The sequence below is a fragment of the Melospiza georgiana genome, chromosome 17, assembly GCF_028018845.1.
Source record: "Melospiza georgiana isolate bMelGeo1 chromosome 17, bMelGeo1.pri, whole genome shotgun sequence".
NCBI classification, from domain to species: Eukaryota; Metazoa; Chordata; class Aves; order Passeriformes; family Passerellidae; genus Melospiza; species Melospiza georgiana.
The window spans coordinates 4,918,195-4,932,544 of NC_080446.1; the positions used below are offsets into that span (position 1 = coordinate 4,918,195).

At 50.0% G+C, this 14,350-nt stretch overlaps 1 protein-coding gene across 1 annotated transcript; it reads right to left on the reverse strand.

The window, feature by feature from the left end:
- Positions 1-1,192: 1,192 nt before the first annotated feature.
- On the reverse strand, positions 1,193-12,985 carry GATA5 (GATA binding protein 5). Its single transcript, XM_058036531.1, has 7 exons — positions 12,466-12,985; positions 11,717-11,722; positions 10,159-10,325; positions 4,701-4,826; positions 3,722-3,809; positions 3,111-3,235; positions 1,193-1,339 (listed from the first exon to the last, which is right to left on the reverse strand). Exons 1-7 carry the CDS (start codon positions 12,983-12,985, stop codon positions 1,193-1,195), a joined length of 1,179 nt encoding a protein of 392 aa, XP_057892514.1.
- Positions 12,986-14,350: the final 1,365 nt, after the last annotated feature.

The window sequence follows — 14,350 nt, forward strand, 5'->3', positions numbered from 1 at the left end:
TGGGGATTTTATTTAGAAATAACAAATAAAGTAGGCCATAAGTAACTTCATGACCTTGCTCCCCCCTCATTTCCCACCCAGCTCTCCCCTTCAGTAGAGTCTATTCTTCATCCCCAGGTTCATTGGGACTTACAGGACCCCATTTCCCACTTCTGAGATGCTGCAGAAACATGCTGTTGCCAGCTTTTGGAAGTGTGGTGTGGGTTTTGCATCACTGAAGATTTTTTGTTACAGTTCAGCTCCAAGAAATTGTTTTTTACCTGGCCTTCATTAAAATAATTAAAAAGCAATTTGGTCTGCATGGCTGAAAGCTGGAAATCTTCCACTCAAAACATCCCCAAAACTGGATTCAAACAATTACACCTCCAACAAACCCCTTATTTTTCAGTCCCTCAAGCCTTTTTTTAAAGTTTTGGATGACTAACTTCTGATTTTCTAATGCTTACACTTGGCAACATCAAAACCAATCAGGAAATACAAAAGAAAAACCCATCATTTTAGTATTCTTTTATTATTGGGAGGTTTTGACCATTTTTGTCATGTCTTTTGCCTAAAATAATAATAAAAACCTCTTTGTTTGGAGCTGGAAAAGGGAAGAGCAGCGTGTTTATTTCATGTATGACTCATCAGCTCAGTGTTGATACGCGAAACGCTTCAGAAGCTAACACTCTATAGAGATGATTGTTTTTAATATAAAACAGTAAATGTTTAAAACGACCATTCTTTGTTTTTCCTCTCTCTCTTTTCTTCCTGTTGTGGCCAATAAAACATAAGGCAGGCCACGTAGCTTACATTTTAATAAAATTAAGTTATTTGGTGCCATGTTATTACAGTCTTTTATTGGGAAGTGGAATAAATTGCACACAGTGGAGTCATAGGAGGGAGAAATCACTGCGAATAAACAGATTCTGGGATGCATTTATTTGCTGGTTTCATCTCAGAGGAGGAAGGCTTTCCCCAGGAAAAAGGATGCTCCAGCCTTGGGGAAGAATGAGTTTTTGGGGACCTGGTGCCACAGTGGGGCCATCCCAGCCCCATCCAGCTGGCGTTTCCCAAGGGCATCCTCCAAGAGAAACCCGTCCTGTGGCTGTGCTGGATGCTCCTCAGTGCGGGGCGCTGGGGCAGCTGCTCTCCTGCCCGTCACACAGCCACAAAGATTGGTCCCGAGGCTCTCTGTGGGTGCTGGTGGCTCCTAGGCCAGCGCCAGGGCACACCAGGAGTCCTGCCGGAGGGGCACGCTCAGCCCGGGCTGCGGGGCCACGCTGCCCCCAGAGAAGCTGTAATCCTCGGGCTCGAACTTGAACTCGCCGGGCAGCGCCTCGTCCGACTGGCTCTGTGCCTGCCCCGAGGGGAGAGAGGTGTTAGCAGGGCTGGCATCGGCCGCCGGGCTGGGTTCGTGGGGCACAGGGAGCGCTGGGATGGGTTGGGAACAGGGTGGGTGTGGTGTGCGTAGGCAGCCTCAACGAGGGGAGAGAATGATGTACCTGACTCTTATCAGAAAGCTGAATATTATATTATATTTTACGTTATATTATATTCTATTATTCTAAATTATATTCTATTATTCTATATTATATTCTATTATTTTCTATTCTATTTTATTCTATTCTGTAATACAATATAATAATATAATATTGTTATATTATATTATTATATAATTATGTTATATTATTATAATCTAATAATATAACACAATATAGTATTATGTTATATTACATTATATTCTATATTCTATTATATTATTCTATATTCCATTCTATTTTATTCTATTCTATTCTATTTTCTTCTTCTATTATTATATTATTATATTATTATATTATATAGTATCATATCGTATCATATTATTCTATATTCTATATTCTATATTCTATATTCTATATTCTATATTCTATATTCTATATTCTATATTATATTACACTCTGTCATATTTCATCTAAACTGAATCTGCCAAGCACCCAGCTGCACACACTGCACAGAATTTTTTGACTGTCGCCCAACAGTCCCGACTCTCACACACACACACCTGGCCCGGACAGGCCAAGGAAACAAAACCCCATCACTTTGGGTAAACAATCTCCATATTGCATTTTACTTTGGCACAACACAAGCACATCAAATGATGAGAATAGTTTTTTCTTTCTCTGAGGTTCAGAGAACGTGAAACACAGAAATATTCTTGGGAAGGATTGTGCCTTGCTTTTCTCTGTGAAGAGAAATGTGGTAGCAGGTGGGTTATCCCTGATGCTAAAATTCCCTTCAGAGCAGTCCAGAGCTAGGCAGGATGGTCCCGGCAAGTAAAATGACCAGGCAAGGAGGAGGCATCCCAGGGCCCATCTGCATTTATTAATTGATTAAATATGTCCAGTTTGGAGATCTTTAGGTGTGTGCATATTTTTTCAGACCACAGCACAAACCAGATTTCCTGGTTTCAAACAAAAACCCCACCCTACATGGTGTAACCAGCGCTGCACCAGGACCTTGGGTGCTGGGGCTGAGCTTCCTCTCCATATACACATGTCCAGCTCAGGGAGAGATTAAACTCAGCATAAAGATAATGCTGGGCCCCAAAATTCTGATGTGTTGGTGGATTTAGAGCCTTTTTCTTCCTATATCAAGGTGGAATAGCAACCAGCTCCTAAGAAAAGCTTGGGACAGAATTGGGGCCTTTGACAGATCACAGCTCTGTGATCACTGAGCACCTCAGGGCTAAAAAGTGCAGGTAACCCATGCCCAGGGAGCCTTTTCTTGGGAGCTACAGGGGATTCCACCCTGGGCTGATCTCATCAACTCAGCAGAGTTGTGCTTTCATGGTGGGAGATGGGAATCAACCTCAGCTCTGCACCGAAGGCACAGCAGAGCTTGGACACCCCAGTTCTCCACTGCAGCAAGAAAGATCCCATGGGGAACCAACAGGCTGGAGACCTTTCTCATCCACAGCATCCTGGGAGCTCATGCTCCCTGCTTTCCTCAGCCTGAGGAAGCCCAGCAGGCAGGTGGCCACAATGCAATGAATTAATTGCTTCGCCTCATCAAGGCCCCCCAGCAGAGCAGCCATGGGGGTGTGTGGATGTCCCACCCCAGCAGGAGATGGCTGTGGCCCTGTCCCTTACCTGGGACACCGACACGATGGTTTGTCCAGGGTACTGTGAGGTTGTGCTGGGCTCTGACTTTAAAGTGACCGTGCTGTCTGAGGTGGTGATGGAAGAAGGGGAGTTTGTGGCCGAAGTCGTGGATCCTGGAAGACAATTGGAAGAGGGCAGTGAAGCAATGTAGGTGCAAATCTGCTTTAAAAAAAATTATATTGTAACAGCAACCATGACATCTCAGAGCACGACTCTACTGTTTTCTTTCTAACACATCTGTGTCAGAAAAGACTTTGTATTAGGCTGATGCTGATGGAGGAGGAGCAACCCTTTCACAATCTGGCAGTGGTTTTGTTCCCATTACTCAATTTAGCCCAAATCTGCTCACACATGAGCACTGCTCACTGGATCCAGGTGCTCACAGGCCAGAGGAACCTCACAACAATATGACAGCACTGAGATTTCCCACTGAGCATCTTCTTATCACACGAGGTCTGTGCAGAAATACAGGCCCCAGATCTAAAGCAATCACCAAGGAAAAATTCTCATTATTTTCTAATTATCATAATTTCCTGCAGAAGATGACACATTGTGAACTGTGCTCCAAGACCCCAGGATGGATAACAACAGCACTGTACCTGTTGAGGCTTTGCCTTTGGTAATGTTTTTAGGCTTCCTTTTCCTCGTCTGGATGCTTTCCTTTTTCATGGCCAGAGGTCGTGGTACCTTGACATTCATAAAGTTTGGAATCATTAATATTGTATTTTATTCAGCTCCTTCCCACACTTGTTGCTCTCCCATTTCTGTGCTGTAGCTCATGCAAAGCACCTAAAGTCCTTGTCCTTCACTAAGAGCTATTTTTCTCTGCATCAGGCCTTGGCTGGAAGATATATAAGGCTAACAGCTAAGGCTTTCCCACAAATTTTGTTTTTCCCTTTATTTCCTATTTTTCTTTTCCTGATTTATTTGTGACCTTTGCGACAGGGCCTCATTAATTTCACTGACAGAGTGAGAGCCTACAGGGCTCAGAGGGAATGGGGTAAGGGGGCTTCAGGCTTTATGGAGGGATGGAGTCTCCTCTTGGGCTGGTGACATGTCACCAACAGCTCCTATCCTCCGTGGGTAAATGTTATCAGCCAGCCTCCACGTGGGCTCCTCAGCGTCCTTCACACATTCTTAACTAGGACATGGATCAGCCCATGGGTTCTTAACTAGGACATGGGCTCAGTCTGGGTTTGGGAGCTTCAGCCTCCAGCTACAGGAGCATGGTAAGCTTTCATTTCATGGAATCCTAGGACGGTTTGGGTTGGAAGGGATCTTAAAGATCATGTAGTTCCAGTTCCTCTGCCACAGGCAGGGATACCTTCCACTTCCCCAGGCCTTGCACACTTCCAGGGATGGAGCACCCACATCTCTGAACAAGCTGAGAGCATTCCAGCATGCCTCACCCTGGAGAACCTGCGCCGACTGCGCTTTAAACTGTCCAAGGAGATGGGTCTGTGGCACGGCTCTGCTGGGCCCAGTCTAGAGGCTGGTCCTTCCAGAGCTGATCCCAGCCCTGCAGGGCAGCGATCCCACACCCCAGAGGGTCCCTCCCGGGGTGGATGTGCTCCTCACCCCGTGGAGCTTCATGTACAAGCCGCAGGCGTTGCAGACGGGCTCGCCCTCGGCGTTCCTCCTCCACAGCGTGGTGTTGGTGGTGCGGCAGTTAGTGCAACAAAGGCCCGCACGTCTCGAGGAGGACTTCAAAACAAGCAAACCGACACGTGAGTGCACACAAGGAGTGATGAACTGGGAAGTTTCCCTTCATATCAAGATGAAATCTCCAAGCACACCATATTCCCGGAAAATGCGCAACGCGCAAGAGCCAAATTCAGATCAAAGAAATTACATCCAAATGAGATCACTCTAATTTGCAAGTGTTTGTTTGGTTTGAGTTTTTGAAATTCGTTTTTGTTTGGAGGTTGAGGGGTTTTTTTTGGTTTTTTGTGATTGATAAACCTAGAAAATATCCTTGCAACTCATTTCACAAACTTCCAACAAATCTGCTGGAAGTGATCAGGACTCAGAGCATGGAGAACTTGCCTCCAGGACATCCACTCAGAGGGAGAAAGAGATGGAAAATGCCAGCTGGGCTTTAAATGCATGAAGAAAATTCATGCTTTAAGTGAACTCTTCTGTTTTCCTGCACTCAGAACTACCACTGAAGTTAGAAACATCCGTATTAATCTCTGGATTATGACAACTGGAATCAGTTGGCTGAACTGAGCAGAACCAAACTGAACTGGTCCATGGTGAGACCAGGGAGGATATTCTTTAAGTCTCACAGATAATCTGTTCTCTTACAGGCTGCAGAAACACCCTGCAGATGTTAATTAACGACATATTTTGTGAGTGCAGTGATTTCTGGCTCTTAAACATTAATAATTCCAAATGGAGAAGGAAAATATTCTGGCAGAAGCAGCAAACTAATTTCTGACAACTTCCCTCCAAAGCCAATAGAAAATTCACATCTCTCTTTTTCAGACTTGTCACCTCAATAGGCATTTCATTGCAGAGTCTTTTAACACCAGTTATTGAAACTATTTTAATAAAAAACCTCACTAAGTGTAAGATACCTCTGGCATAAGTAATATCTCAGGCTCTCCACATTCAGGTGTCTCAATACGTTCTTCAGCACCAGAAAAATAGTTTTGAATCTGCTCAAAGGCAGACAAAAGGTGATGGAGGCAATAAAGAACTCCCTGTTTGTTTATTTTTCCATTATTGCCTGATATCCTGACTGAGCAATATAACGAATGAGGTGGGAAGAGGAGGATTAAAAATGAAATGTTTTTACAAGGTTAGCAGTCAAATAGAGATCAGCTTTGAATTCCAAGAGGCACGAGTGACATGCCCTAGGTTTGATTCTCTCGTTGCTCAGCAAAGAGGTCTCAGCAACTATTTGCAAATAATGGCACCACTTTGGGAATCATTCGGCTTGCAAGAAATCACCAGGAAAAAAAAAATATCCCAAAGTGTGAGCTGACAAGCCTGGCACAGAGGATGAGACAACAATCTTTGTCCCTGACGTGGTGTCACAGCAAGATCCTGGGGCAGCCACACAGTGCCCTGTGGAGCCTTTCAGCCGTGCTGCTCTTCCCTGCAAGCAGGAGGGACCTCGGCTCCCATGGGAGCACCTGGAGGGTGCAAGGATTCTAAAGTCCAGCTCCTGCTGTGGGCACGGAGGGGAATTTGGAGCCACCCAGCCCTGGATAACTGCCTGCTGTAATCTGTCCTCGCCTGCAGATGGGGAAAGACCAGTGCAAAGCGCTTTGGAAAGTTTCAAATTTTCTGGGCTACCACAGGTCCGTCCCTCTTTCTGTTTCACAGAACGCTTTGTCAGCTGCTTGCAGACGAGGTGACAATGGGAGCTGTGGCTCTGGCGGCCCAAGGGCAATGCCAGCCTCGCCAGAGCTCTGCTCACCCTGCCAGCACTGTGTCACAACCTGCTGGTGGCCTTCCTGCAGGGACAGTGACAATGCCTTCTGTCCACCCTGAACGTCACCCTGCAGGCTGGCTCCTCACCAAGCCAGGGAGAGGAGAAACCATCCTACATCACCAATATTGCAATTGAAACCTCAGAAACCCCATGAGAACCTGCCCCTCACCACAACCTGCCAGCTTAGCAAGAGACAGTCAAGGCTACCACGGCTCACTGAAGGACAGGGTACAATACATTATTGCTGGTTTCCCAGCAATTCTCTTGAAAGAAAATGCATTTCTGCCTGCCTCCACCCCACTGCCTTTGTACCATTCTGACCTTGTTAGGAAGTTGTTGACTTCAACATTGTGCTCAGTGTTTATTTATACAAATGCACCATACACTCAAACAAAAACTCTTCACAGACCTGGCTTGACAGCCAAGTGCTGCTGATAAGCTCAAGGAATGGTGAATCGCTGCCTATTGAATTAACTGTGTGTGAGAGTTGCTTGGAGAGCCCAAAAAAATTCAAAGCCAGCAGGGAGGGTCCTTCTGAGGGAGACCAAGCTGTCAGGGACTTTGCTTCACCTCCTTTTCAAACGTGGAAAAGAAACCACTGGGTTTCACAGGGGGAAAAAAGGGCATTGAGCCCTCAGAGTTAATCAGTGCTTCTCTGCCTGTGGTTTAGGGGAAAATTAGAGCAAATTGTGGTGAGATACTTGGGCTCAACTCCTGAAGGTGGAGAACTCAGAGGCTCAGAGGCAAAGGCAGCAGCATCCTCTAAGATTTGCCTTTGTTCCTACAGCTCCGGGCAAGCCTGCACCTTGTGGGATGAGGGAGCAGGAAGAACTGAGAGGCAGAAGAAAACCAAGGCAAACACCATGAGATGGCTCTAGGACTGCCCCAGGGCCGTGATACATCCCATCCCCAACTTCCCCAAGGTGTCACCAAGCCCACTGGGCATTTCAAACCATAAAAAAGGACAGGCTAAAAAAATTCCTCCTGGGCTGAGGTGGAAAATGTACTCTCTGAGCCAAGCTGGGATAATTCAGCTCCAGGTTAGCCCTTCAGCTCTGGGTGGTGTGTGAGGCTGCTAAGCACAGGACAGAGGCTGATGAGCTGCATCTGCCCCCATGCTCCACTGTGCAGAGCAGAACCTCACCTAACAGGGGAATTGCATCTGCTTCTGATTTCAAAGGTGATCTGGATTTTCAGACTAGGTCTAAGATATCATCTTGTGAAACACACCAAAAAACTTTGGCTAGAAAATGTGCTGCCCAAAATAAAGTGCTGCCTCCATCCTCCTCTAACACAAACCCTTTCTGCTGAGAGCCACAGCCTTTAAAATCCAGACACAGGCTGGAGCACTGCCCCTGCTGTGGTTAGAGGATGTTGCCCTTATCTCAAAAAAAAGGAAACAAAAAGTGAATTGGAAACTACAGGACTGCTGCTCTCCCCCTCCCATGCAGGAGCAGGCTGAGCTGCAGGACATCATTCCCCCAGTGCTATCTGGGCTGTGTTGTGTCCTCTTCTGGGGGACTTTGCTTTGTGAAAGCAGAAGTCAGGATAACTCCCAGAGCAGTGTCTACTCACAGAACAAAGGTCATAACGTAAAGGATGAAAGCAACCTTTTTCTTTTCCTGTGTCTGTATTTCACTGCACTGAGAAAATGGATTTTACTGTTCCTACAGTCACTGCTCTGCTCCCAGAGCCAGAACCCTCTTGCCCATCACCAGTAGATCCCTCTTTTACCAACAAGGCCGAACTTGTTGCAACAGGACACTTCACATCCTCGGGAAAACCCAAGGTTTCAAAATGTCAGAATGGAAAGTCAAAATTGCATCCCCTTCTCTAATCCATAAACCAAAATCCCCTCAAGTATTTCAACCCTAGCAAAATACTTCCCCTGGACAAAACTCAGCTCTTTCATTTAAGTTTTATCAGTGTTGTATATATTGCCAAAATAATAAAAAATTTGGAAGTATTTTGGTAATTCCCAACTATATTTGCTCATCACTGGGAAACGGTCTTAATTCTGCAAACAAGCATTTTCCATCAGAAAACTTTGTTGAAATGTTGGTTTAAAAAATGCCTGGTGGGCGCTATAGATGAGGCAATGCACGGCTGCGTCTCTTCCCATGAGCCGAAATAAAATACGGAATAGCAGTGAGATGTCTCCAATTCCCTCAGGGAAAAGCTGCTCAAAAATCCCCTAGAAACCTAGAAACTCATCCAGTGACACATTTGGATGCCAGTCTGAAATCCAGAGTTGGATTTGAACTGCTTTGCACCTCTCTGTATGCACGGGCGGTGTTTGCCCAGAAGAAATCAGCGGCGTAACTCTGGGACTGCGGCACAGAGCGACCGGGGCTCAGGTTTAATGTCACCACATGTAAGGAGACAGAAAGATTTTGGAGGGACAGGCAAATCCTGTTGGATAATGCTGAATATTACATAAAAATGCCTTGATTTTAATTTGATGAACAAAACAGGAATATTTTCCATGGAGCTACTACTCATTTCATTTTGCAAATCCAAGCTACATTTCCGAGGGTCGAAATCAGAATGAAACATCTTCCTCAATCTCAATTTTTTCTTTATTCCTGACTGATTTTCTTACACAGGAACTTGCTACTTTTGGGTTATTACTAATAATTTGTTTCACAATACTAAAACATAACTTCAGGAACACACCCCTAGTGAAAGCCCAAGGAGCTCCCAGCTGTTCCCCAGACCAGTTCCAGCAAACATCCTGTTTGTAATGACAGCGTCTGATGACAAGCTCTAAAACCAAAACTGTTACCACCAAATTTAAACATCCCAAAGCGACTCCACAAAAAAAATTAAAAAAGAATGTGCCTTTCCTCTCTCACCATGGGATCCCAATTGGAGGAAGCCCAATATTACAGTGACAGAGGGAATTAATGCTTTAACCAGCAGGGAAAGTGGGAACTGCCAAACCCCAAATTTTCACCTTAGGCAGGAGGGTGAAGGCAGCGGGGAGCAGGGGATCCTGCTCCCATTGTGAGCAGCCACAAACCCCCTGGGCCAGCTCAGGACCAGCCCTGCCTCCTGTTCAACTGCTCTGCCTAGACCGTGTCTGCCTGCATGGAGAACTAGCAAATAATAATAACAATAACAAAATAATATAATAATAGTAATAGTATTAGCAACAACACAACAACAACAACAACAACAACAACAACAACAACAACAATAATAATAATAATAATAATAATAATAATAATAATAATAATAATAATAGAATTATAAAGCAAAATATCCACTGCAGGAACAAAGCAAGGGAAGCCTGCAGGGTCCCAACCACAGTGTGATTGTTCCTGCTCTGGTGCTGCTCTGGGACCCCTCCAGTCCCTTCAGCCCTGTCTCCACTGCCCACCACTCATGCCAGGGCAGAAATCCCTCTGGCTTCACCCATTCCCCCTGACCCCAGCCGGTTCTGTGCTGCAACACGAGTGTCCTGGCATTTAATCTGTGCGAGAACAGGCGGTCAAACAGAGCCTAACACAGAGACCCCAACAACCCCCAGCTCCTGCCCTCCAGCCAGCCCCGGGCGGAGCAGGGAATCCCCCTGGGGTCTCCCTCTCTTACCAGCCTCTTCTGCGGCTTGAGCGGCCGGTTGATGCCGTTCATTTTGTGGTAGAGCCCGCAGGCGTTGCACAGGTAGTGCCCGGTGCCGTCCTTCCTCCAGAGCGGGGTGGACATGGCTCCGCAGTTGACGCATTCGCGGCCGTCCCCGGGGAACTCCTCCAGGTACTCTGGAAGGAACAGCAGCCGTGAGAGGGGCAGGGGCACCCCCAGAGCACGGGGTGTCCCCGGGGACCCGGCGGGAAAATCCTCCAATCTGTGCCCCAACACCTGGGGAAATCCCACTCCGGAGAGGGTTACCGCCACCCTAAAAGTGTGACCCAAACCCCTTTATTTCCTCCACACCCTAAACTTTTAATATTTTGTTCAAAGCCCGCCTATTCCCCCATTCCTTCCCCGAAAGACGCCGAAGGGCTGAACGCGGCTGGGATCTCCCTGGGATGGGAAGTGCGATGGGGGACAGTGCGGTGTTACCCCACTGTGTTATACCAAAAATAAATGGGAGACGGGCTAAAACGGGGCGATTTTCCCGATTTCCATCAGGAAACACACCCAGCCTCTGGCCGGGGGGACGGCCCGGCCGGGGAAGGCTCTGAGCTGCCTGCAGAGAAATGCGGGGCTGGCACCATCCCGGGCTCCCCAGAGAGCATCACCGGCCTCCCGCGGCCACAGTTCCTGCTAGAGAGGCTCTTCCTCACTTTTTCGAGAAAAAAAAGTCCAGGGAAGGAGCGGCAGATCACCGACTCCGGAACATCCCTGCCCCGAGCACGACGCAGCGGCAAACGGGCAGCCCCGAGCAAAATCGGGACACCTCTCAATTGAGAGTCGGTCGTTGTGTTCCGACCGCTTTCCCCCCCTCTTTTAAAAAATAATGTATTCTTCTTGTTCTTTTCTTTAGAGGAAAAATATATTTTAAATTACTTTTTTTAAATCTTCGATCGGATTAATAATGACGCAACGGAAAGAAAAAGGAAAAAGAGCAAAACTTTAAAAGGAGGGAAATGGGAAATAGAAATAACACGTAAAGAGAAAAGGTAAAAAAATATTGCAGTAATTCACTGAATTTTTAGAAAAAGGGGAAAAAACGAAGGGAAAAAAAAAAAGAAAAAAGAATACTTTAGGCTACTTGAGAGAAGAGAGTTTACACAATCCAAGAGCAAAAATAAACGGCAGAGAGGACGGCAGCCGCTATCCTGGCTCCTAAAGCACCGAATTCAAAGTGCATAAAAAATTTCTGAGGCATCATCTCCCTCGGCAGGACGATCTTTCCCCGCACAATGCAAAGGATTTTCACAAAGGGAAACCCTGGAAAGCCAGCGCTGCCCGGCGAGGCAGGAAAAGCCGAGCCGGGGACGGAGCTCGGTGGGGAGGGGGCTCCATCCCTGCTCTAACTTTGTTCTTGGGGTGAAGATAAGATAATTCGGTTCACCGCAGTAAAGATGATAACGCGGCTGAGATCTTGAAGTGGCTTTTAAAGGACTTTGCAAACCACAGCCGGAGGAGGATGGTGGAGTGCCCTGGGGTTATAAACCCGCGCACGGAGAGTCCTGTTAAATCAAGCCCGAAACTTTATTTGCTCAGAGCTTGGTTTAAGGGGACTCTCGGCGTGGGTGCAAAGGAATTGAAGTTTATTGTTCAACGCCTGAGCGCCTTTCGGTGTCTCCCCAAAGGCCGCAGAGCAATGCAGCTGCGGACCTGTTTGGGCGAAGGCAAATGAGGAGACCGAGAGTCTGTTCAAATACAAACTAATTTACCACAATAAATTACTTAAAAGGGAGGGAGCTATAAATCTGCCCCGCTAATTTAAACACAAGGGTAAGTATTGAAGCACAGGCACAAAGTCGATATTGTGGGAAGGAGATATCGCGGGGGTGCTGGTGGGGTGGGGAGGGAAGGGCTTGAACGGCCTCTGCTCCTCTGTCCTGCGGGGAATTGCTCTGCTTTGAAACGCGCTCTTTGCCCCCTCCCTTATCCCACCTCTGCCCGGGGTCAGCCGCACATATCCCATTGCCGGACCATCTCCCCAGCCCTGGATAAAATCATCCTCTGCTCTCCCGTCGGGGATGCCAGCGAGACAGCTCATCCCGGGGCCGGGCCACCGACACGGAGAGGGGATGGGATGGAGAATTGGGATGGGCTATGGGATCGGGATGGGGTATGGGATCGGGATGGGGTATGGGAGTGGGATGGGGTATGGGATCGGGATGGGGTATGGGAGTGGGATGGGGTATGGGAGTGGGATGGGGTATGGGATGGTGGTGGCTCCCACCCAGCTCCCCGAGACGTCTCTGAAGGACTGTGGTGACCTACCGAAAGTGGACCTGCGGCCGGGCAAGGCCGCCTGCCTGGTCTGCAGGCTGTGCAGCACGCTGCTCTCAAAGTGTCCGGCCGTCCAGGAAGGCGGTATCTCGGGGGTCACGTAGGCGGGGTAGGGGCTGGAGTAGGACCCGTTAACGGAGCGCACCAAGGCGTTGCCGTACTGCTCCCGGCCCCCGCCGCCCAGCAGCAGGGGCCCCTGGTAGGCGCCGTCGCGGCCCGAGGGGCTGCTGCCCGGGGGGCTGTGCGAGTACGAGAAGCTCGAGGGCGGGTGCGGGCTGCCCGCGTTGAACGCCGCGGGCTCGCCGCCGCTCTGCCCCCAGCCCGGGGCGTTGCCCAGGTGGCTCTGGTGCGGCTCGCAGCCTTGCAGGTAGGGCAGCGTCTGCAGCACGGAGGGCACCCGCGTGGTGGGCACGTAGACGGGCGAGCCGGCCGACGAGTGGAGGAAGTTGCTGGAGTCGTGCGAATAAGCCGACTGGCCATGGTTGGGGGTGAGGGCCAGCCCCTGATACATGGTCCGTCCTCGGCGGGGGTGGCAGCTCAGGGCCCGCGGGGCTCACTCAGAGGAACCTGCAGGGAGAAGGGAGAGCAGCGCGCTGAGACCCCGCACACACCGGGCACCCGCCGGCCTTTCCCCCGCCCAAAACGCCTCTTCCCCGCCTCAAGCAGGGGCTGAAATTTGTAATTTTCCCCCCCTTTGTTTTGTTTTCCTTTAAACTTTCCTCTGAGGCACGGCGAGGAATAACCTCCTTGGAATGGGCAGCGACCTCTCCGGCACCTTCACCCTCCCCGCCGCGCCCGCCTGGTCACCTCCAACGGGCCGGAAAAACACTCCAACAATTAAATTTTTTTTCCCAATAGTATTTCCCTTCCCGTCCCTTTTTTCTTTTTTTTTTTTTTTTTTTTTTTTTCCTCCCCAAACCAGGGCCTGGAGCGTAGCTCGGGGCCTTGTTGGCGAGGAGGCGGCCGGCTGCGGCCCCCGGGGTTCCCTGCGGGAGCGGGGTCCCGGCTGATCTGGGCAGAGATCCAGGATCGGGAGCATCCCCGTTGTCCCCCAGCCAGCAGCGCTGTCGCTTTCCCGTTAAAAAGCGCAGTAACCCCCGGGCAGGCCTCTCCGTGCCGACGGAGGGCTGCAGCCGCCGAACCCCGCCGGAGCATCCCGCCCGCACAGGTACTCACATGTGGAGCGGAGCCGGGCATGGCCGTGGGGGCACGGAGCTGTGCTCAGACCATCCAGGGAAATCCCAGCAAAATAAAGTAATAATAATAATAATAAAAATACAATGAAGTTCGCGGGGGAGGCAGGACAAAAAACCACCAAACCAGCAGGACCCGCTGCAAGAGAGGGGCCGCCCTCCCCCGCTGTCCCCCCTGTCGCCTCCCCGCGTCCCGCGGGTGCGTCCCTGGCTGCGCCCGGCGGGGAAGTGGCGGCGGCGGCTCCGGCTCGGGCTCTTTACGGCGGCCCCGGTGCGGGCGGCCCCACGTGACGGCCGGCGGGGCAGCCCCGGTCCGGCCGGGATTGGGCGCCTCCCGGCACGGGGGGACGGGATAAGTCCCGGATAAGTCCCGGCGGCTCCGCTGCCGCGGGGGGGACGCGCCCGCAGCCTCCCCCTGGCGCGGGGCCGGGCGGAGCGGGGGCAGACGCGGCCCCCGGAGCGCCCGCACCGCCCCGGGCCCGCCGGCGGGGCTGGAGGAGTCCGCCCGCCCCCGGGGAGGGCTGGGGGTGGCTCCCTGCTCTGCGAACCCCGCTGCTTTTTGGGGTTCGCTCCCGCACCCCGTCTGAAGTGATGCCCCCCGGTCCGGGCCGCCGGGGGATGCCGGGGAACGCAGCGAACCCTTCCCGGCGGGGATATGCTGAGAGCGGGTGGTTTCTGCTCCG